This window comes from Cyanistes caeruleus, chromosome 1, assembly GCF_971803275.1.
Source record: "Cyanistes caeruleus chromosome 1, bCyaCae1.hap1.1, whole genome shotgun sequence".
Taxonomy (NCBI): domain Eukaryota; kingdom Metazoa; phylum Chordata; class Aves; order Passeriformes; family Paridae; genus Cyanistes; species Cyanistes caeruleus.
This window is the reverse complement of record NC_141701.1, coordinates 22,111,526-22,137,127: the sequence shown is the minus strand read 5'-3', so window position 1 is coordinate 22,137,127 and position 25,602 is coordinate 22,111,526. Positions and strand designations below refer to the sequence as shown.

The 25,602-nt window shown below is 34.9% G+C and overlaps 1 protein-coding gene across 7 annotated transcripts in view; it reads left to right on the top strand.

The window, feature by feature from the left end:
• Window positions 1-25,602, top strand: part of VPS13B (vacuolar protein sorting 13 homolog B) — a 418,409-nt gene that overhangs the window by 164,565 nt on the left and 228,242 nt on the right. For all 7 annotated transcript variants that reach the window (XM_086881610.1, XM_086881633.1, XM_086881628.1 and 4 more), the window contains exon 20: window positions 23,327-23,436. In XM_086881610.1, coding sequence (XP_086737736.1) covers window positions 23,327-23,436 — 110 coding nt within the window. The remainder of the gene's footprint in view (window positions 1-23,326; window positions 23,437-25,602) is intronic.

Genomic DNA, 25,602 nt, shown 5'->3' with positions numbered 1-25,602 from the left:
TTTATCTGATACAGTAGCTCTGTAGTCAAGATCTCTGTGGGTATTCTGGTCAGAAGTGCAATTAAGACAATTGTTAGCATTCTCTCTCTTTGTAAAAGTTCTTAGCATTAACAACCAAGATCTTTCTCAAATGGCCAGAAAAATCCATCTGCCTTAAGAGGAAACTCCCTGTTAGTTCCAAATTATGCAGAAAGCCGATATCTTTGCAGCCATAAAGTCAGCTTCATGTGTAATGCACCCCACAATTCCCCCAGCTGTTGGCTGGCATGATAGCTATCAACATAATCACCAGACATGCTCTGTGGCTCTGACCCTTTCCTGCCCTTTATATAGGAAAGTGTCTGTTCCATGAGCTAATGATCAGACACAGATAATAAGGCTTTCCATAACCCAGAAAACTACTTCAAGGCTGTCATGCTCTCCTAAGTAAGAGTCTCTTTAGTCCTAATACAGCTCCTTCTTCCCTCAAAACTAACAGAAGCTTCACTGCTGCTTTAAAAACCACAAGTCAAGTGTTGTTTGACCAGTTACTCCAGAAGTGACACCAGGCTACTGAATCTTCTAAATTACTAGCTGGCTCCAGTATACTTTCATTAATGTTCACAGCCTTCTCTTATTCCGTTAGCCATTTTCATTTCTTCTAACTTTTGAAAGGGTTATGCATTACAGTTATTGGATAACATGGCCAGTTGTAGTTACCTCTGTAGTACAGTAAGAACCAATGTAACAAAAAAGCAAATAAACCATCACTATCGTCAAATATGAATTCACTTTCTGTGGGGGTTGAATTACATCTAAGAAGTTGAAGTACTGTGTGTCATTTTGCAGACCTCATTCAAATTTTTCAAATCTGGGTTTCTAACTGGCTTCTGAATTCTTTTATAGGGGAGTAAATTATTCTCATTTTCAAAGTTGCTGGGAGCTCAGCAGGCACATCTTGTTGATACCAAAATGTTTTCTGCAATTGCTTCAGATTTGTATCAACAACTGTATTGCTTTGTAGGATATGTCTGCATACTTCCTGGTGTAGTGGGACTTCAGTGGTGTTTGGGATTTTGAGTCCTGATACAAAATTAATATTTACAAATAACCGTGATTTTCTTTCACAGAATCATCCTTTAACTCAGACTTTTATTTTTTATTTTACAGTTCCAAGTACTCTTATTTCCAGTTACTTTCCTGTTTCCTTCTGCTGTATTTATTTTGTGAGAATAAAGAGAAGTAAAATCTGTGAATAAATGTTTGTGAGATGTTTTTGAATAGTGGCTGGATGAGCTTCAGGAGAGGATGGAGTAGATTTTGCAGTGAAGAGTTGAGAATGTTGGCCTTGGGAAATTCGGAGTGAGGGAGAAATAGGTTTGCATTCATTGTAGGGTCATGGGAATGGCTGTTTTCATTCTGAAAGGTGTATGCACAGTTGGAGGCAAGATTTCCAGTGAGTTTTGCAGAATTAGATGCAAATGCCATAGCCTTTTCACCTTAAATGATGGAGTTTAGGATATTTTGGGATTTGTGGTAATCATATGATTCTTGTTGAATAGACTCAAAATGTTATACCACTTTGGATGATGGCATTTAGAGCCAACTAAATATTACTGTTATTATTTTATAGGCTGGTTATGTAATCTCCATCTCCAAGTAGCTGTAACAGTGGTTTAGAGTTTTGTTGATATGACTAACTTCTTTTCTAATGTGGGTTTTTTTTTTTTTCTGTTACTAAGGAGTTGTCCTTGAATCTTCAACACAAAAGAAACTTCGTGTTCATTTCTTTTGATTGCTCTGTGACATTACAGTCCATTGCCACTTGTATTAATTTCTGGATTTTCAAACTTGTGAGTGGTATGAAGTCTGCTGCACTGCAGAGGGCCTGTTTTCACACAGGTGCATCCCCAACCCTTTCACCACAAAAGATCTAAAGCTTTTGAGTTGGGAAGGTCAGAAGGCTCTTTGGGAGACTGTAATGGGAAGTTCTTTGAGGGGAATAGGGTAATGATCACTGTATGTTTGGCATATTTTCTGGGTTTTGATTTTTGCTGAGCTATTTTCCATGGAACATTGTAAACGTGTATGCTTCTGTAGCTCATTCCTGCTCCCTCTTTTCTGGGAAATTATGGTCCTGTTTGCTGTGTTCCTGCAGTCTTTTCACCTAACACCAAATGACTTCTTCCTTGTAAATTATCAGTATATTCAGGAAGCCATTGAATAATTGGTAGTTTTGTGGAAAGGATGGGAAAGAACTAGCTTTTTGCAGAGGCACAGATGATGGTGGATTTTTGTAGGTAGTTTGCCTGAGGGCTACAGAATGAAGGTTGTAAGGATATTTATCTGTCAGTCTGACATGGCTCCTGATTCAGGCCAACTTCAATTCAAGGCAGGAGCTGCTGCTCTGAATGTCCAGGCAGAGGTTATCCCACCAAGATTCCAGCTGCTCCGTGGAGGCGGATGGAAACTGTCCTGATACAATAATTTACATTGAGGTGAAAATCTAATCCAGGAAGTGTTACTCTGGTGAGAATCCATAATAACTATTTTAGCATTTTGTCTTCAAACATCATGGACAAATGAGTTCCCATCTGCTGTTTATCTTGGGCCAATGCTGCACTGTAGGTATTGTTTAGATTGAGTAACTACAATGCAAAAATAGTAGCACATTATTAATAATATGGGTGATTAAAAGCACCAGCAAGTAGATTTAGTGTCTGGATGAGATTTTTAGTATCATATTGAGAACCAAATGTTTAAGGAATTGTGTGCGAACAAATTAATTAAGATGACTGCTTTAAGGTGTTTTATTTTCTTTAACATTACTGCCCCCATATGGATATAGTCAGAACACACAGTGGAGGTAGGGAAGGCATTTTGTATAATAAAGCAGTTTTAATCTTTCTTTGTGTCAACTCTGAGCTCTTAGAGTTCAACTTGCTTTTACTTGCTTGGTACTCAACCAGAACAATTTATGGCAAGGTAGCTGCTGGTGCCCTTAAAAAGATCATTTGAAAAGAAATGCGTTTTAGAGTAATTATGACTCATAGTTTTGCAAATGCACCTGTAGTCAGCAGGTTTTCTGGAAATTCATCTTACTGCCAAATAGAGATTCAACACAGCTTTATCTGTAAGTGAATTCTTATGTAAGTGTAGCTGAAAACTTTTAAAATCCATTTGAATATTTTAAAAATGAAGTTTGACATGTTACCTCCAACTTTTGAATAAAGTCACGCAGCTGGTACCTGCAAGTGAATTAAAGGTCAGCATGGTAATCTGGAAGAAATACATATTCTCATTTAGTTTGTTACTGTCATTTAAGTTAACTTCATTGTTGGAGTTCACTGGTTTCTGTGAGCAAGAATTTTAATTAAAAAAAAAAAAAAGGAGACAACTAATCTTTTTTTTCATAATTTTGTGTGGTTTGCTGTAAAGTACTGAATTTTCAGTCCTGAGCTGGTTGGATTGAAAGTTTATTTTTAACAAGCCCCACACAGTAAAATCCAAAAATAAGGAATTAATAAAGGTTTGCTATTGCCACAGCAGCGTTTTTATAAATGGCTATTTCCAGGCAACTAGAGGAACAGTTAAAAACTTTTTTAATCAGCTAAAGTGTTACAGTGTTGAGTGTTCTTTATTTATTCCAAGTAGCTCATTCAGTGAATTCTTTGAATGTCCCAACGGGCTCTGTGTGGAAAGGATGTTTACAGGACAAAGTCAGTGTTATAGTTACACTATATGCTTGCTTAACACCAGTTTGTTTTAAACAGGCTGATACAGGTTAGCATTTGCAACATTAACTTTGTGAAGCACAGTGACAACACTTGGTAATCTTTAAAATATAGCTAGTAGTGGTTTGATTTATTTTGTTTTGATGAAAAATGTTTTCTGATTTCTTCTGCATTTTGAGACCATTAAAATGGTACCGAAGGACAATTTTTGCTGCATACAGTATTATCTTTCACATTTGACATCAAGAAAATTTTTCATTCTGTCCAGCTGTATGTGTGTAATCTGATAAAACTCACTTTTTTGAATGAAAAAACATTATCTTGCCTCTGAAGTGTGAATTTATTTTGGGTAGTGTTCGTTAATGTAGGCATTTACATACTTTTATATCTACAGTAGACATTTGTAAATACTACTGAACTATCATTTCAGTAACGTGTTAATTTTTAGATCTGTCATAAGATTGAGGCTTTCATTTGCAATATTGGAATTAAACTAACCGCAAAATATCATAAAGGACCAAATGAAAAAAAGGAATTACAGATGTCCCCTTATTGTAAGAATAGCTAGCTCTGCATGATTATCTGTTAGAAACAGAAGTGTTCATTCTGTTATAAAGTTTAGCAATTTGCCTTTCAAAGAGGAAGTGCTACAAAGCAGCACAAAGATCAACAAGTCCTGTGCGTGACAGCCTATGCTGCTGTTCACTGTGAAGAGCAGAAGAAGAATGGAAACATTTTAAGCTATGGGAAATGAAACAGAAGCTCAGCAACATATCATTCATGCCCTAATAACCTATTGATAGTTAGGATATAACATGGTTTAGCAGGAGCGATAGTATTTTAGGAAAAAAATTAGGTTAAAAGAATGTTTACTTCTGACCCGACTTTGCAGCCAGATAAGAATTAAAGTCATGCTCAGTGGTAATGCATCTGCTGCTCTTCTGTGCCATTTTTGGGCAGATGTAAAAGCCAATTGCACAGAAGATAGTAGTAAAATGACTACAGAGAAAAATTAGCTGACATAGAATGGAGTGGAAGAACAGCTGTTGAAGTGGAGCTGAGTGACACGCTCTTTGCCTTGTGCTTTATTTTCCATAAGGGAAAAAGCAAGACCCACATGGTCTGAGTTAACTGATTTTTCTGCAACCCCATTCCAGTGAATTTCTGAAGTGAGAATAGAAAATATGTAGAAGATTCTTGTTCTATTACATTAACATTTATTGAAATTTAAAAAAACCCAACAAAACAACAAAATACTGTCTTAAAATATTGTTCAATTTTCCCTTTGCTGCTGCTGAATTTCTTTTCATTTATGCTTATTTAAATCTGTTCAACTGAAGAATGCATTTGAAATGCTATTTTCACATTTGGCTTACAGCATCAAAATTAATGCAAGACATCAAATCTGCTTTATTGATAATTTTTGTATAAATTTGAAATAGAAATAATGCTGACAGAGTAGGAACTTTCTGGATTATAATTATTTGCTATATGAGACCTAAATTTAATGATTGACATAAAACTTCTGTTACCAAAATTGAGTTACAAATCAGATTACTCAAAAGTATTTGTCACACTGTAAAAGTAAATGGTACCTTCAAAAGATAAACTGTATTACAGGTTCAGAAAAATCAGCATAGTCAAGAAATAAAACCAAAAGGGTAAGTGTAGGACAACAGGTCTGTAAGAGTATGGGGTATGTTGATGGGTCAAAAGTGAAAATATTACATGTTCTTGAGGGGCTTGCTACACTTGAGGAAAAAAAAGATGACAATGAGAATAAAGATATTTGGTGTGTTGGGAATAATATGGACTTGCAAAAGAACATGGCACATGGAAGGAAGCCATTGGACAACAGAGCAGATGGAAGGAAGATTAAAGCTCACAATAACTTAGGTTAGAATTAAAAAGATGTGAAACACAAGTTATTGTATCACTATATAAAGAAGATAAATCATATTTTTAAGCTTTAATTTGGGGAATCCAACCTGTACATGTTTCCATACCGTTAAATATTTTGGGTGGGTGTTGAATACTTGATTTCCAATATGACCAGAAATGTTTCCAGAGTTTCCCAAGCTATAATTTTCCATTGATTCTCCTAAACTTATCAAATGACCAAAAGATAGAGCCAGACTGCTCCATTTAGTTCATTTCAGTCTTAGTAATCTCCCATGTTCTTGTGGGAAGTCTCCTACAAAATTTTAAAAGAAAAAACAGGTCTCCAAGCAAGCAAGAAAACTCCTGCCTCTTCTGTTGTCTCATCCTCTAAAACTGCTGTACTTACCACTGCCTTCTTTAGTGTCACTGAAGGACTGACAACTTGCAACAAGACACGATGTGTATTGGTGCTTTTGGTCCCCAAATAAAGATAAAATTTTTATTCACTCCAACTAAGTAAATGTTGTAGCAGAAATTTTGAAGCACATTACAAGTATATGGAGATTGTGTTCTTTTGTAATTCTTCAGCAGAGTCCTCCTCCTGCTTTATCTGGAGCATCAGTAAGGCACCATAGGGTCCATTTTTCTGCCCATGTAGTGTCGCTAAATTTGACCTGAATCACCAGAGGGCACTGCTGGGTCTCTTTAGGGGCCCATAGTGTCCATCTGTGCCTGGGAGAGAGTTGATGGTTGTAGAGAAAGCTATATTTTTTTCATCATCTGTTCTCTGATAGTACCTTTTTTCCTTCTTGACCCAATAAAAGGTCTAGAAAGAAAATTATAGAAGATGCATCTACTGAGTTTTGGTATGAATTTGTTTCTTCCTCTTCTCCCTTCCATTTTACCATGGCAGCACATCTCATGCATTCCTTCTTTAGGAATAAAGTATAATTTGTGGGCTGTCACTTAGGATCCACAGTATCCACATTAATCCTACATGGTTAAGGACTAATCATGGATTTCTGTGTGTCTACTTGATGCTTCCATTGAGCAATATGAAAATTGTGATACTTTTAAAAACAATAAATTTGCAGAGAGGCTGTGGCTTCTCTCAGTATTTAAAATCTAATTTATCAAGTTACACTACATGCTTACTCTGTAATGACAAAATAAAGAGGGAAAGGTTCTTCAAAAAACACCATCTGTTTGAGTCTTTAGCTTAAGAATATTTACAAACATTTTGCAGAAATGGAAAATACTATAAAGACCTTCAGAACTGTAGGCTGTTTCTGAATGTGGCAGTAGTGACAGGAAAATAAACTTTGATGTAATACTGATGTACATTACATTTGAACCTAATTATTTGACTCTGTTATACTGAAGCTTTAGTACCATGATGTTTCTTCCCTTCGAACAGCTCTCTGGAGGTAGGGCTGATTTGGGGTAATCTTCCATAGGCACTTTGCAGACACTGTATCAGTTATGTGTGTGTCAGCATGAGACAGCTGCTGGTACTCGAGAGGGAAAGATCCTGCACAATTAGTCTGTGCCAGCATACTCTGCTGGAGCTGTGGGCTTGGGAGTTGAGGGCATAGCCAGACCAATCCAGGAGGATGGGCTAGTTCTGCTGGGAGATTGGAGTTGTGTGTTAGTTCTTCAAATGGCATCAATGGGGTATTATTGTCATCCCTTTCCTGAATGTGATGAGCTCTTGTGACAAGAGTCTTTGCTAGGGCTCTTTGCATATCCTGTGAGAATGGGGAGATATATATATTTCTGGAGGGGTGTTTTAAATAGAGTTATCTCTTCAGTTATAAAAAACAAAGAATCAAAAAGAAGTCTCTATCTCAACATTTCTAGATATTGCAGCAATACTGGTATCTGTTACATTAAAAACCAGTCTGGAGACTATATTAGAGGAGTTAATACTAAGTGGTTTTGTGATATTGGGAAGAAACTTGTTCTTCTCTAGGGTAATACAAGACTGAATTAATGTGTGAATTTTTATGAGTGAATGATTATTTATTTGTAAATAGGGCATGGATTATCCCCATAGTGTTATTATAATAATCACAATGTTTTATTGTACAAAATGTGCTGCATATGAAATACCTGTTGTTCAAAACATCAGCTTTAAAATAGTCTTTTTTTCAGTGCCTGTAACCATTTCACTAGCATCTACAGCTAGAGAATGTAAGATATGGGCACAGCTACAAAAAGTCAGATTAGATCCAAAATGATCTATTCATTAATTTGCTTTATTCTGCTTAAGTGAAAAAGTCATATCTAATAAGGAAGTGTAAAGTATATTCTTTGATGTTAAAAATGCTCATCTTTCATGTTTGAGAACCTTTTTCTACCTTGATATTTAATCACAACTAATATTCATTACGTTGAATGAATGACAAAAAAACCATGTTTAAAACAGATTATTTTTAAGTAGTGCATTATCTTTCTACCATACTTCTGGGGCAGGAGACTTGCAACTTTAATACACAATCTGTTTTATATTTAAAAGTATTTGACTTGATTGTAGCTTATGAATACACACCTTGGACAGATACAGAAAAGTCACAGTTTAAGTGAGTTTATATATCTTGACATCCATGTTTACTTTGTCATCTTTTGAAATTGGACACATTTTTTTTCTCACAACTCAGTTTTATTAACATTTAAATACTGCTTTTTTGTTGTCTTTCATTTGCTTCTTTGATTGAATTACAACTATCATAGTAATTATCTTTTATAATTTTTAGAATAATTTCAGATACGGAGCATCTTTTTCTTAGTGTCTGGAAGTTTTAATAAAATTCAGGTTTATCCTGTTTTAATCATAAGCAGCCACTGAAATATGTTATCCTGCTCTTCTGTAGCTGAATACATTGACACATGGAAAGAACTAGACTATTCAAAAATACAAATCCTTTAGAGTGTGAAATAATCCTTCTTGTAAGTTTGTAAACACACTACAAATTGTTATAACAGAGAATCGTAATTCAGGTTGTGATAAAGATTTTGTGCTGTGCAGGAAGATGTTCTGAATTGTGTGAAAAGGATTAATGAAGAATTTGGCATAAAATCATCTGTGTTAGAATATGTAAGGGTGTTAGGAACAGGTGCTTTTAATGAAATAACCGAGGACGCTGTCGGGACTTCTGAGGTTTGACAGATGCAGACATTAATGTGAACATGCTCTTGTGACCACCAAGCAGCACGATAAGGTGCTTGCTTACTCAGTGTACTTTGCCTGTTTTGTGGCAATCCAGGCAGCAGCATTCCAGCTGACGGTACAAGAGCAAATTCTGTTAAATAATGTGCTTCCAGTATGTCCAGAACTGGAGCAGACTGCTGTTGTGAGTCTCCCTAAAGAGATAATACTGCAAATCCAACTGGACTGATATTAATAGAAGTTTTTTTCCATAAATTAAGGAGTGTTAGTGTGTAAAAACAACTTGGATATTCCTAGCTATCGAGGACATGTAATTATTTTTCGACAAATTCTCTGGATCATAAGAAAAGACGAAAATTCTTTTCTTTACATATATATCTGTAAAATAAGAACATGAAATATAAAACTTCCAAGATTGTCATATTCTCTATTCATCTGCTTTTTTCTTAGACTGGAAGGAGCTAAGTAAACAGAGTTATTCTGAGCTATCTTGTCATGTTCTTCAGTCAGACACTGTTTAGCATTTAGCATGTCATTCTGGAGATAGCTGAGCATGAACTAATGTCCACTGAAAATTCGTGTGGTTTTAATAGCCTTTGGATTTGGTATAAATTTACATAAAAGGAGAAAGCAGCTATGCAGCAGCAGTATCAAAGCAGATAAAGTTTATTCTGCGTGAAATTCATGATGTGGCAAGGAGGAAGAAGCAACTGAAACACAGCAGGTACGGTATTGCTGTTTTTGTTAGCAGTATTTATCAACTGATGTTCTCTTAAACCCATGACTTAATGAAGCTTTAAAATTACTTAGTGCATGAACTAAGAGTTTTATTTGAATGACAACTGCATACTTGAAATGCATATACTTCAGTCACTTTTTAGACAGCCTTTAAATGTTCTCACAATTCTCCTCCACTCAAAATCCCAATCCAAATACCAAGCATCCACTTAGTATCACAAAATACAAAGCTGTAAACAGGCACGGGACTTTATAAACATCTGTATTTTATTCCAGAATTCTGGTTTTTACATGCAGTGTTATAATCAAAATAAAGGACTGTGAGGTTAATGAGCTGGGGAAGAAGCAGCTGGTCAGAATTATTTCCCTTAATAACTAGAAAAGATGAGGTAAAATCCTCTAGCTTTCTTTTCCAGGTACAGAAACACTATAGTATGCTTGCTGTTATGTTCACCTCTTGGTTTTAGAACTGGCACCTCTCCAGCCCCAGCATAGAGATACAGCTCTGACATATCTGGATTAGCAAATGATTTGTTTAGATAGTGCTATGGTTACATGGTAGGGACCCCATAGGGCCCCAACATGTGGTGTCAGGCAGAAAATTTAAAATTGCAGGGCGTATCTAAAGCATGGCTATAAGTAAGTGTTCCTTTTAATGTGTCATTACTTAAAACTCTCTTCACTTATTTTCTTACCATTTTAACCTGACTGAATTTCTTTTTTATTAGTTTTAATAGTCTGACTTGTGCACTAAAAAGTGCAGGAAAACTTGATCTAAATGGTTTTTACAGGTATGTTTTTTGCTGATCTATAAAATATGATGCAAGAGCGCATACCACTCTTTTGGAGCACATCCCCAAAAGATCTGCTTAGAAAATTAGTATTCTGAAGACAACATGATATATTGTCAGCCATCTGCAGTAATATTTGCTTTGTAAATAAACTCAGTGTTCTTATAGTGCCCGTGCAGATGTTTTATACAGTTTACTTAACACTTCTTTCGCTAAAAATCTTAAGTGAGGTTTGCAAAATCATACAGCTACAGTGTTCAGCTTACTGCCAAAATTATACGAAAGGTTACGTGTTTCTGTTTATTTGTAACATCTCCTGCAGAAAACACTGTAAAAATGTGAAAGCTGGTTTCACTTAAAAATCAGTTTTTCAAGACAACATATTTAAAAACTCCCACTGTGACCTAAATGTATGACAGCAGCTTTATACACTTCTTCTAGTTAAGAGATGCAGTTTTGTAATTTTCCTTACCTGTGAGTTTCCAGTGGCCATATTGAGAAGTTTATGTACTTTTTAAACAAGATAATAATTTTTTTTTAATAGTAACCATCTAGACAGTGTTGTTGATATTTTGAGTGAAGAGAAGCATTCACACAAGCCCCAAAGTGAAAGTAAAATTCCTACTCTCCATCTAGTTAAGCAGAGATTTAAAACACTGACTTAATTAAACAACATTTTGGATTTATTAATCAAAATGCACGTCATCAATTAAATTTTAACTTCAATTTTTTCAAAAAAGCTTAGTGGTGGTGAAAGAGGTTAAAAATGGATTTAAAGATAGGTGTGTTTACATAATACAGTGACTGCTGTATATATTAAGTGCAGTTAATGCAGATTTTCTATAATTCAAAAATATTAGCCTCTCTTATATCCAGGAGTGGGAAGATAACATTCATAAACCTCAGCACCATGTTTTCAGCTTAAAGGAAAATGAGGTTGTTATACTAGGTGTTTCAGTTTTCTGGATACATCATGTTTAGCATGAATCTTTATAAACACGTACCTTAAGAGGTGACTTTAATTGTATGTTCCAAATTCACAAACATAATGGTATTGAGTAGAGTAGCTTCTAGGTCAACTAAACGATTATTTTGTAAAAATAATAAATATTAAATAACTATCTCCCTGTTCACTGCTGGCAGAAATGAACTGTGCATACTTTGGCTTTGTTTGCAGTTTTGTGCATTAATTTCTGATGTGAAAAAACAGTTACTTTTTCTGCTGGCTGAGTTGGAGGCTCACAACATTATTTGAAAAGAAGAAAAGCAATTTTTATAATAAACTAGTTTGGCAATCTGGATAGCTCTTAGGATTTTCTGAACGTTGTCTTTTTTTTTTTTTTAAATGATACTTTATGAAATTTGTATTGTAAAACCTTAATGAATTGAAAGATTATTTGAATTTATAAAAATACTTTTAAATACTCAAAAAAGCCCTCAGTCATAAAGGCAGAATGATAACAGCCTCCCCCAATATTACTTGTGCTGGTGCTTTGTGTTGGTTCCATGCTAAAATGTCAGCATTTTTAACATCAATTGCTTAATCTCTGTAAAAGAGCTGTGGTGAACTTTCCTCTGCCCAGCTAAAATTCTTCTTTAATCTGTATCTTCAGCATTCATTGTGACCATCACCATTGTCTATAAAGTCTGAATTACTGCACATTTCTAGTAACATAAATACGAGTTTAGGAAATTAACAAATAATTAGAGAATATCTCATATAAATTCTTCATTGTAGTCAGTAAATAAGATGGTATTCTAGAAGGGGATAAAACTGATACCAGTGAAGGCACAATTTTGTATTTAATGCAGACATGACTGAATCTGGGATTAAAAATTTATATTTTTAGATTTAGGTTATATTTATTTTACATAATTTTACAAAGAAAAAAGATTTTCAGGATGATACAAAGAAAAGCAATTTATTCCAATGAGTTTACTAGCATCCTAGATGAATGTTAGAGAATTACCAGAAAAAACTGCAATTGAGGAATCCAGATTGTACTCTGTGCATTGAATATGCTCATAAGTAAATTCAATCAGAATTTAGAGAATTTCACAATATGCAGTATCAGGGCATCTTTTATTGGTATTTGTGCTGTCTGGGCATTAATAGTATAATAGTTAATAGTAGCCTGTATATCTTGAAAAGAACCTCCAATCAGTTAGGTAGTTACCCTGACTGATAACCCTAGTCAGTAAGGTAGTTACCTTGAAATCTTTCTGAAATCTTTTGAAACTACAGCTCATTCCCAAGACTTTGAGAAGACGGCTCCCCTATGGTAGGTGTGAATAGAATTATTTACGCATTTGAGATGTTAGTTCTTGCCTGTTTGTGTCTTAGTAGAACCATTTCAGTGAATGTTGAGATGCTCATCTGTCCTCTCTCTTTTCTTACAAATAGGTTTCAGAAGCTGATTAAGGCTTTTGGGATTCAGATAACAGGTGTAGGTCTATTAAAGTGGTACTGTAAATCTCAGATTACTTTTAATGGACTTGTGGCATTTCATTTAAATTTGGAATTAATATGATTTTAATAAGTGTACCTCTAAAATGCAAATGGTCTTATTTATGTAAAGTGGATACACATTTGATGAAATAGCTTTGTGATATATGTCTACTAGAATTCACAAATACTTTTGAATGCAATGCCTACACAGATAGCAACTGCACAAAGGACCAGGATTGACTGTCCTTTAGAAAATTTGCACATTTTATGTTCATAGTACCCAGGACTTGCATATCTTTCCCACCAAGTAACCCAGCAACAAAAATTTAATGTTTTTCAAAGTTGTTGCTTGTTTTGAAGAAGATATTTGCTTTTAACTTCAACCCTGTGTATTAAGTTTCTGTTGAAGTGCGCATATTAAAAAAACGAAAAGAAAGTTAATGGCTGAACTGCCTGTGTAACTTTACCTACCTTGCAGTGTCATGACTTCAGCAGTATAACACACTGTGGCTATTTTTATTCAGGCTCATTGTTTGGCATTTATATGCTATTTATTTCAGCCTTGAATCACTGGTATAGAACATGAAGTTTTAAACAACAGAAAGGAATATATGAATTAATTAGGACTTCCTATTTAGAAGATAAAAATATATATATATATAAAATTTTTATTATTATTATTTTTGTTTGTTCTTCCTTTACTTATATTAGTGCTACAGAAAAGCATAATCTTATGTGGAATTTCTACTGTAAATCTTGCATACCTTTCTAAGTTATTTTCATTTTCCTCAGTCTCTCTGCCTGTGGGTACATTGTTTTAATTGAGCACCTCAGAAATTATGAGAAATCATCTATGTGCTTCCTGTTGCCTCTGAGAAGCTGTAATGTTTAAGAAAAAAAAAGATATCACAGCTATATATTATTCAAATTACTTTTAAAAGGAGGTACATGAGGCTTCTACTGCTGAAAAGATTTCTGCTTTATAACTTAAAAGGCAAGACCAGTTGGTATCCATAGTCAGAACTCTACAGATGTTCAACAACTGAAGAAGGAATGAAAATAGCTCCCTTGGTGTCCTGTTGCCATAGGGGAAAAATCCTGTTGCAATTCTCAGAAGCATACTGCAATAAGAAATTGCAAAATACAGTTTAGGAAGGTAATAGTAAGGTGTTTGTAAATGCAGAAGCTGAACTGTATTAAGAAACTTCTTGGTGTTTTCAGAGAATTTGCTAGTTTTAGTTTAAAATCCATATAAATTTATTTAAAATTATATATTTTAAAAATATATAATTGAATGTCCTACTGAAAATCACTTAGAAGGAGATGTATTCAGGCATCTTAGATCATTAGCTCCTAATCCTCTTAAAATGTTGTGTCACAGTTGAAGAAAAGGTGTGATAGCAGTCTACCAATCCAGTCATAGAGAGAGAGAGGATACAATTCTGTTACTGGTATGGTAGGATATGTTGTAGTGCACAATTAACTCCCTAAAGGTCATAGAAATAATAATTTGTAAAGTTAGTAAGTTTTTCTCTGCTGTTTTTTATAGTAGAAAACTTGAGAGAGATTATTAGGCATTCTCACAGCTTAGTTAGGAGTAATGCATTTGGATCATGACTAATATTATTCTCTGCATTAATAGAGGTGATGGTATGTGGTCCTCTCTTCCCTGCTGGCTCATGGGTGATACCAAGTATTTCAGCAATATCTGAAATATTGATATCTGTTTCCCATGATTTCAGAGCCTTGGAGCATACCTCAACTATTTTCTGCCTATTATATCTTATATATGTATATATATATATAAAACACATATATAGAGTGGTGCTGTATGACTAATTCTTTCAAACCCAGCCTAAGATAGCTTTGAGACTTCTGCTCTGTCAAAATATTATTCCCCTCACTGAATTGCAGAAGATCTGTTTCCATTGACATGTGTTTTCTCAGTGGCTTGCCTCTCCATGGCATTTTGGCCTTCAGCTGAAGCTCTCTGTGCAGAAGTTTGTGTGGACTTTGGAGGGTTTTTTAATCAAATGTTCTGCAGAATTGTCTATAGTGATTAGAACTTGTCTGTGACAAATGTGGGGACTCTGGTATCTTTATCAGTAATGTCAGTGTAAACAGCCTGTAAAGGGCAGCTTGTGATATTTCCAGAATTACATTCACATTTACCTAGAATAATGCAGTGATAAAAACCTACAAATAACATTACCTTTAGAAGGGGTTTTGACATTGCAGCTTTTCTCTGAGGTGCACATTCAGGTGGTTTGGACCTGGAAGTTTTCAAAACCCATTTGCTTTGGAGTTGACTATACTAAATAGAGAATGATTTAAAAATTATGAAAAGAAAATCATTTAACCAGTATGTGTGTATACTTCTTTATATCTGTGCTTTTTAATTTGTGCTCTGGGATTTGGAGAATGTATAATGCATTTGGCATGGAGCATAGAATGAATCAGGGAGGATAAATACTGAATAAATGGTATTGTGAAACAGAAGTTTTCAGGTTTGAATGCTTAAAACATCATTTTGGCTGACAGGAGCTGGATGCACTGGTCTGAATATCTGTGTACACAATGCATTTATACAGTGGCGTAGTTGATTTTTTCTGTTTTATTGCTTGTTCCTTCCTTCCTGCTGAACATTGGTTTAACGCTTTTCTAGAATAAACAGAAATGTTGTTTTCTTAGGCAAAGTAGTCAGTTCAGTTATCATTTACATGTGAAGTTAAAATATGAGGCAACAATAGCAGTAGAATAATTGTTTTTATCAGGTGGGATATTTGGGAGTTCCTGGGTCAGCACTGTTCGTGGTTACTTTGGATAACTCAGCAGAGCTGGTCACCACATTGATATCCTGTAATGGTCTGGACAGCTCAGGTCCCTGCAGGGCTCTGCCTTTTTCTATGGTGAAAATTACCATATTTGCCTATGACTGTTTCTTTTCTCCTAAATAATTTTCCCTATCTCAGACCAGTGACAGGACTTGAGGAAACGGCATGAAGCTGAGGCAGGGGAGGTTTAGGTTGGATATCAGGAAAATGTGGGCATGGAACAGGCTCCCCAAGGAAATGGTCACAGCACTAAGCCTGACAGAGTTCAAGAAATGTCTGGACAACATTTTCTTGCACATGATGTGATTCTTGGGGTGTCCTGTGCCAAACCAGGAGTTGGATTTGAGGATGCTTGAGGGTCCCTTCCAGCTCAGCATATTCTGTGATTTATCTATTTAATTTTCTCTCTTATCCCTTCTAGGTAACCTAGTTTCTTTACAAACCTGTGATTAAACAACTTGTGGAATTTGTGTAGGGAATTCCAGTAGACTGCATAACTAAATCTGCTTTGTACTTGTTGATTCTCTAGGAGAACACCAGGTTTGAGCCATAGTATTTCTTTCATAACACTAAATTTTCCACCATTTTTTTTTTTTTCAGACTAGAATATAAGTAATACTAAAGATTAAATAGAAGAAAAGATTTGTTGCCTGACTCCTCTGATTTCCAGTTTCAGTCCATTAAATAAAGCAAAAGGAATTAGCAGAATTCTTGATAAATAAAAAGCATCCATATGAAGATTTTGTTTCTAATCTTCTTGACAATGTCTATTTTCAGTAATCCCATTCTTTAGGATTACTGTATTTTACATGTGACACTAAAAATCTTTGTAACATGAAAAAATAGCCACAACAGCCTTTAAAATGGGACTGAGGAGGTCTCAGAGTAAACAAAAAATTAGGAAATTGACTCACAGTTTCTTAATTTATTCTTTCAAATTCATTCCTCATCTATTCTTCCAAATACTTCTTAATTTAATGAAATGTAGTCTTCTTGTGATCCATAAGAGTAACTCTAAATGGTACTGGCTCCATACAGAAAATGGAAAGAAGCAGCTTTGACATTGCAATATGTATCTGAATTAATTTTTCAAAGACCTAAACAAACTAAAATTCTCAAGCCTTTGTTGGCACTTTGAAAACCTGGTCATGAATGATCAAGTTTAAGGACTGAGAGTCAAATTGATGATCAGATTTATGATAGTGACATTAGATAGTTTTTTGAAGTCCCCTAAGTGAGACTTCAGGAGGAAAAGACAAACCAGATTTTGGTAGAAACCTTTGTAAACTGCTAGTTTGTGTTACTGAGTTTCTGAATACCTGCTTTCGTAGCAATGTGTACATTAACAGCCTCTGCTTCCAATCAGTTTGGGCCATCCTGCAGTGTCTGACTGGAAACACAGCTCTCTGGGTGACTCAAATGTATTTCCCCATATTCTTTTTAGAACAAAGTGTTCTAAACACTTCATGTTTTTTTAAAGCATTCAAATTTTCTTTACTCACTGACAATATGATTTTGAAGTCCTTATAGTATATCCTTCCTTTCTGTCTGTTTGGTCCTTTCTGCCAGTTGAATTTAGAATTCCTCATTTTCCTTTTATTTACAGAATACTAAGTATAATGGTTAAATATATAAACAACCTAAAAGTGAACAGGAGGAAATGATACTTGAGTGAGATACTCTTGCAATAAAAACATAGAATTCAGGAAGAGGTGCAATGCAGCTCAGCATAGGAATATTACCATTATCTTTTCACTGAAGTGATTCAGTAATCACTTAAATAAAGCTGGCATTACTGTGTACTATAGTTGCCTACACATTTTCTTTTTTTCTTGGTCTTTACTGCTTATTGAACTGTTTCCCTGAACCCACATTACCATAGTCTCTAAGGGGAACTAAAGTTTTGACCAAATGATTTTGGAAAAAAAGCAGCCTTTCAAGATAACGTCTTTTTTGTCTCAAAAACATGCGTGCACACAAGTTAAATATGAATATTTTAGCATTTTTGTGAAAACTTCCAACTCAGCATATCACAAATTTTTTTCCTCAGTAAAAAAAAGACAAAATGCTACATGGGCGAAGTTCCATTCTTAACATGATGTGAAATAACTGAAGGTTGCTGTCCGTACCTTGATTTGATATGGCTTACTGCAGATTGATTTGCAGAAATGTAACTTCTTGTACATTGAAAAATACATACAGCACTTTGTGTTAAACAGTGTATCCAACAGTTTTGTTTTGCCTCCTTGTTACTTCTTTGGAATACTTCTATATCATAATTCTGTAATTCAGCATTTGTGAGGTCTTTATATTGATAAAGACAGGATATTTTTTCTTTAAAAAGATAATGATGATAGCTTATCAGAACATTCAGTTGTAATTAGGCCTGTCTGATTTATTCATGATTAACACAGGATTACATTTATATATGCCACTTAGCTGTAGCATATAACTTTAACATCTGAATTCTATCTGTGGTCCTGCTGTGTGATTTAATAACTGCAGTTCACTACCTCACTTTGTCTCTATTTTAAAGAAAAATAATGATGTTGACCCCCCTCCTTTATTTTTAATGGTTTTCTGCTATAAACATCAATAGGAATTAGAAGGTCATGATAGCAGTAGAAATATGTTCTTAGTGAATGTTTCTGAATATCAAAAGAATTTTTAATTTAAAAAAAAAGAAAAATAATGGTGATAAAAATCTTCTGGGGTATATATTCTTGGGCAAAGAATAACTTGTATGAGGGAACTGTGTTTGATATTACAGACCAAAGTGCCTTAGTTAATGGGAAAATGTTACCCCACTAATTCTGTTTTAGTGAAATATTCTGTTATTGGTCAAAGCAACTAAACTAATTGATATCAGAGTTATTTTAAACAGTTGGTGAATGTAAAACTCTGTGCAAGTACAGTAGACTTGGAGGTTTTTTCTGTGATAAAATTGGGATAATATTTGCATCTGCAGGCATTCAAGTCAGCCTTGAATAGAGAGACATGCAGACATATACTTCACTAGTTAAACAAAATTTATTGACTTACTGTAGCAGATATAATGTAAAAATAATTTTTCACAGTCCTATAAACTTTGATGTGGCTTGAAGTATCTGTTTCCCTTGTCTGACTCAGCAGTTCAGGATGAAATGCAGGACGGTGTCTCTTAGATAAGCTGGTTATTTTGCAAGACATTTGTATTGGCTTTGTCCTTGATATTCCAAAGTAGAACAAAGTTGCATGATTAATTTTTATGCGGTGTAACTGCAATTTCTAGCTCTTCAGCTCTCATTCTTCATTTTGGGATGTTACTGAAAATGGCTGTGGTGCCACAGGATAAATAATTACTAAAGCCTGCTTGGAATTGGGTAAGTGAGCCATACTGGCAGCAAGCGGAGCAGTAAAGAGGAGTGTTTTTCCTTACTTTACTCCCAGGCTAAAATTAAACAGACTTAGATATTTCCACACTTAGGGATTTACAATCCATCTGCTTTGAGTCAGCCAGCAGAAATTTACTTTTATATACTTTTATAAAATAGAACTCTTCACTTTGGTATAATATGCAGTTCTGCATTTTTATAGTGTGCCTTAGTGAAAATGCCCTTCAAAACAGTAAAAAAAAAAATTTAAAAAATTCTTCTCTCAGGTATAATTTAAAATAATTGGATACTAAATGAACGATACTAAATCAACCTGTTAGCATTTATATATCATTCATGTGTCCTGAGACATCTAGGAGTCATGAGTGCTCAATGCTAAAATAATTCATGGTCCAATTTATATAGCAAGATGGTGTAATATTTTTAAGTTAGTTACTGAAAATATACAAAACTTGTCAGAATTAGATTTTATTGTAAGTCATTCCATTTGTTCATATTTGTGATCCCTCCCTTACAGAAAATGTACATTAACTGAAACTTCAGTTTACTGTAGAGATTTTGAAGTTCATTTTACTGGAAATAACAATAAGGTGTATTCAGATACTACATACGTAGCAGAATTTGGTAAAAGTTCTTCTAGGCTGGTCCTTTGCTGTTGCAAAAACTCATTTTCAGGTGCATAAATCACAAGTTTATTTATTGCCTGTTCTTCCTAGTAATTTTTTTCTCCATATTGTTGGGAGAAACAGTAATGCAGTTTACTCATTCACAAAGTTTGTGCATCTCCAAAAAGCATTTTTTGCCAAGGGTTGCCACCTCCCTTCTCCTTCCCAAAGTGCTCCTTCCCTGTTCCCTGTACATTCCTCTTTCATTGTCCTGCTTCCTTCATCCTTTTCTTGTGTCTCCTTGATAGTTGAGGCCCTTTCCTATTTTTTCTTGGCTGAACATTCCTCAGCTCCACAGCTCTACTGCTGGACTCTGCCGTATTTCACCCATCCTGCCTTTCCCTCTGGCTCTGTTCTTTGCAGCTATGTCCCTAGGGTGGGTGTCCTTTTCCACCTCACCAGAAGTGTACCATGTTCCCTTTTTCCCCCACTTTTTCCCCAGGTTTCTATGGAGAGAGCCCCAGGCTGGTGACCCCTGTCCTCCCTGCCTCTCCAGCAGCCTGTGCTCAGCCCTCCAAGTGGGAGGAGGTGGCAGCAGGACCAACCCCCAAGCAGGAGGCCCCAGTTATCTTCAGCAGGCCCCCGTCCCTTGGGAAGAAAAGTGCTGTTGTTACAGCTGTCATCATCCAAGGGGACTTGTCAGGAAGCTCATCCACAGGACAAGAGTGCCAAGCATTGCCGTGCTCTGCTGCCTTCCCTTTGTCATCCTCCTCTGCCTGACTGCAGTCTCCCCATCTTGTATTCCTTCAGGAGAGAGTGGGAATTTGTGAAGGAAGGAAATTATTTGCCCAAGCTGAGCCTGGCAAATGATACCATGACTCAGGAAATTCTCAAACATTAAAGATTACACGGTGTTGGGTCCAATACTTATTTTTCAAATCTGTTACTAGATAGATGTAATAGATAACTCTGGCCAGAACTGAGATCTGGAAAGGAAACCCTAGTATGCTATGGGACTAAGGTCTGCTTTTTTTCTGAAATGTAAATTTAATTAAAAGGAGAAAAGGGGAGGGGAAGAAAAGAAAGTTCTCCACAGTCTTAATGAAATCCAGGGAACTCGAGCATTGCATTTTGATGGAGACAGAATAGCAATTAATTTTTTTTTTAGGCGTGTGAGGAATTTGCTGCCAGCTTCAAGCTTAAGCCTCAAATCAGTGAGAACTTCCTTAAAAACTGGGGAGGATTCTTATTCCTTGACATGAAAACAGGAGGCAAATTGAGAAGCTTTTTTCCTTAGATATTTTTGAAGAAAGCTGTTACGCAGATAACAACTTTACATAGGTGATTAAACTGCCCTTAAATACAGTGGCTGAGTAGCAAACACAGCAGTGAATTTCAGTAATTTAGTGTGACAGAAGTGACTTAGTAGGAAGCCAAGGTTACCTGACAGTCACATTGAAAAGCAAATAATGCAACTCTTTATCTGAGTATTTCTACTGGAGGTTTTTTGTTTGCTTGTTTTGTTTTATTTTTTTATATAGTAGGCACAAACTATCAAAACACAAGTGGAAAAGTGTTGATATTTGTGCTGGCTTAGTGTAGAATTTTATGGGATTGTGCTAGTGTTGACTTAATTGAAGGGAAAGGAGAGCTTCAGTTCAAAGATCAACTTAATTGTATTGAACTTCTCAGTTGTAGCTATTTTTTTTCAGTAATCAAGAAACTGTGTTCAGTTAGTAGAATGATGTGCTACGGTAACACCGTATTTCTCTTTTCAGGAGTCTGCTAGAAGTGTGGGATTTTCTGTTGACTTTGTCTATAGGCTGCTTTTGTGCTGCACTCATTGGGAGGTCTGTCTCCCACTTTTCATATCACATGTATATTAAACCTTTCATTAAGTATTGCTGACAACAGGCAGTGTTTCTTAAAGATGCAGGATTCTTTTATGTTGGCACAAAAGTATCTGATAAAAGATAGTGATTGGAGCATATATTTTATCAATCCTCTGTTACCTTTTGTTTCCTTTTTCTAGTTTCCTGCACATCCTGCCACAAGGCATATTCACTGCTCTTATTTGCATGTTACCCCTTAGTGTTTGACATTGGCTTTTCCTTTAACTGCAGATTTATTCTAAGGTTTATTACCGACATATAAAACCTTCAGCTCACATGGACTAGTCTGTGTATAGGAGTTCCTCGCAGTGTGTGTTCCAGCTCCAAGCCTGAGCTGGCAGATGATTTATGTTTGTGTATTTCTTGACTGCCATTTTCCCATTGTGCTCATCAGGCTTTGCTTGTGTCACCCCAGGTTGGTGGGTCTTCTGCCATTTGGAATTCAGCTGGTTTCAAAATTTTGTTATATACAATAAACTCATAACTTATATTTTTTTAATTAATTTCCCATTTACAGTTTTGCTGATGTGTCTTTTGAGGCACATGTTTTTACTGTTTTTTGGAGAGTACATTGAATTGTGTCAAGCTTTCTGAATGTATTTGAATTTATTATTAAATTCAGATTGCTGCATAATTACATAGTATACCACAGAGTAAATGTAGTATATATTGCTTTTAGAAACTATGATTCTTGGTATTACAGGACTACTGTAATTCTGTGGAATTTGTTTGTTGCCAGGATCTTCCAGTAACCAGGATTTATATTTTAAATTTATTTTGTTATTTATTTCATTATTTATTTTATTAATTTGTAGTAAAATTGCAAAACTTATGTAAAAAGATAACTACCTACTACTACTTGCTGCACTTTTTCAGTATAGTTGATGCCTTTGTATTCCATTAACCCATTTGCTTCTGAGTTGTACAGCTCTGTAATTATGTTCTGCTGCAAAAGATACATTATCTGTACTCTTAGAAAAAAAAGCCTCACCAATGTAAAATCAGATTTTTAATGCAGGTTTAATGGAGATTATGCTCAATAGATGGAGTTTTAGTGTGCATGCTTTGATGCATATGCTAACATTTCTGGGAACTGACATAGTTTTTCTCCTATTTTGAGCCTTAACATTTTCCATGTTAGTTTTTCTTTGGGAAAATTTCTTCAAGAAAATTAGAAGTTTACTTCTAAGAAATAAAGTAGCCATGTCTTGTAATCCTAGGTCCTAGACTGTGAGATTTAAAGAAAATAAGACATATTGTAAAGATTAAGAAAATATTAAGAGCTCACAGTACGGAGGCCAGTGTTGTCAGTTAAAAAATTTGCCTTATTTTGCCTAACTCATCCTCTAAAGAATATTCATGATCATATTTACATGAAAAATGTTTATCCTCAGCTTTGGGTAGAGCTAGTGTAAAGTAGGCCTGTCTTTATTAAAAGAACTCACTGTCCTAGACCATGGGGGTTTTTTAATTGAGGTTATGGGGAGTGCATTATATTCTTCTGTATTTGTGTCAAGGGTCTTATTGACTCATTTTTGCAGAGTGTTAATGTTGGCTGAGAATTTGAGGGGAGGTGTTGTGTGTATTCAGTTACACAAGCACTTTTGTGAAAACAAGCATTTTTCTTGACAAGAGCTTGTAATTGACAAAATCAAAATGTAAGTTGCTGCATTATGAATGCATATCCCTAACACTGGTAGTGCTGCTGAGTTTCTCACTTTGAATATGTTATTGAAGTTCATGCTTTAAGTATTATTATTTATTATATATGTAGTCCAATCCAAACAAAAGTCTGCATAAAAGATGTTCAAGAAAATGGAATATATATGAGATTTCTGAGCAGGTAGTTTACATTCTTTTCTCTTTTTTGTGTTGTGCAGGTGCTGTTCTCTTGTCCAGTGTACAAGGATTAGCAATTAATGTTGATCCAGTCCTGTATACATGGCTTATCTACCAACCTCAGAAACGAGTTAGTAGACACATTCAGCAGGTATGTATTTTTGGAGAAAAAGGGATGGGAGGAGGGGAAGCTTTCACTTCTATATATGCCAGTAGTGTATTTTTGTAAGTGTTTGCAGTTTGTTACCTCTTCCTTGTAATTTGTTGCATGTACTGTTGATCTTATTTTGAATTATTTAAAATGTGAAGTTAGCATATTAAAATTTTAATTTCACAACTTTTTCATTTTTAATTATAAAAACAAAGAAGGTGGGTTTGTGATCACCTTCTAGGATCATTATTTTGCAATTAATTTTAACTACTGAGACCTCACAAGCCTTGAGTCTGTGTAGTAAATCATATTTTAAAATTTGGGATGGGCTGTCAAATAATTACATAACTGGTTATAAAGTCAGCACTCCTATTAAACCCCATTTTAATAGGAGATGAACCATACAGTTCATAACTTGACAGAAGTGAATGCTGTAGCAGATTCTGTATATCATGTCAGAATACCTATTTGCATATGATGTGCTTGAAAAAGATAGAAGAAGCTAAGGCTGTGGGTCTGTGTGGTGCAATGGTTTCCTTGATATATTCTTAACCCTAGTTTTCATGCCATACATTCCTGACTGGAAAAGAACACTGTTTTTGCTTTATACTAAACTTACTTATAACTGCTACTTGGCAGAATTTCCTAAAACTTAAATTTGTTGTAACTGATCAAACTGGTGGTTTATGTCACCAGTGATGTTCTGTCTCACTTATAAGTGGTCAGTTATGAAATGACAAATGTTAAAATTTTTCAATATTAGTCTCATAACCATAGAACACTGTGCACATCAGAGAAGTTTCATTCTGGGCCCCTGAATTGAGAGGATAAACATGACTTGTAAACATTTGTTTCTCGTGTCCAATTTACCTTGTTAGGTAGTAATTGCCAAACATTTATTTGAGTCCCATGGAGCTCATTCTGCATGAGCATCTGAAAAGTTTCACTGTGACAATGAAGCTTTATTATTGTTTTAATGAATTTATTCTGTTTTTAAATGTATTGACTTATTCTTCATTCCTGCATCATAACTGGAGCAGCACAACATTTCCTGGTGCATGTCTTTTGCAAAACAAACCATTCATCTACTTTTTACTGTTATGTAGCCTTCCAAAATGTAATCAATGCTACTTAACCTGCTTATTTCAAATGTTTGTATAAAAATCTGTCTCTAACATCAGTGTATTTAATCAGCTGTTAGTCAGTGCTTTCCCTTTTGATACTGGGTGACTAGATGAGTTAAGTGGCTGTATTAGGAAACTCATTTGTCCCTGGTTTTGATCATCAGTGGCAAATTTTTTAGCCAAATTTTGTTTATTTTCTAACTCGTGTCATTACCTCATACAGACTTTTAAATTTTTTCATCATCTATTTCAGATTAAAATTACAGTATCACAATTCTAATGCTATTAGCATTTAAAATGTCTTAGCAGTTTGAAATTATTTTAAATACAAGTTTATAAACTCAACTGTCAATGTCATACCATTTTCATCCTTAACATGACTGTGGTAATGGACTGCATGTAATAATACAAATTAAAGTGTCTGTAGCAGTCATGAGGAAACTTTATTTGAAAAGAAAACTAACTGTAATAAATTATGCTGATCCACAGACTTTTTTCTTTGTGTAATGCTGTAATTATCCTAGAATAAGGATTCTAGTTAAAGTTAGGCCCCGTGCCTTATTTTTTGGAAAAATTCAGCTTGTTACCATAGTCTAACCTGAGTAATAAACAAAAATGCTCTATAAAACCTTCCTAACTTTTGAACACTTAACAGCTGTAAGATGCAATGCTTTCAAGCAAGAGTTATGGGCAAAATGTATTCATTGGTGAGGTTCTTATCTTCCACTGTTCTGTCAGTCTTACACGATTGTGACAGAAAAAACAAGAAAATACTTCCTTTAGAAGTTCCTTGTATGATTCAGAGATCTTAAATATTAAGATATTTTAAGTTTTAATGTCTACTTAATATAATGCTTTTGCTCTGTCATTTTGAGTAAGTCAAAGTTGTGACTTCTATCTGAAAACACAGAGTTAGAAAACCTTTCAGTACATTTGGCCCTGTGTACACAATAATGTTAGTACTTGATGAAGTAAGTTAAATGAATGTATTAATTTACTTCAGTGCAACTATAGTCATGTAAACTTCTGGTATACAGGATGG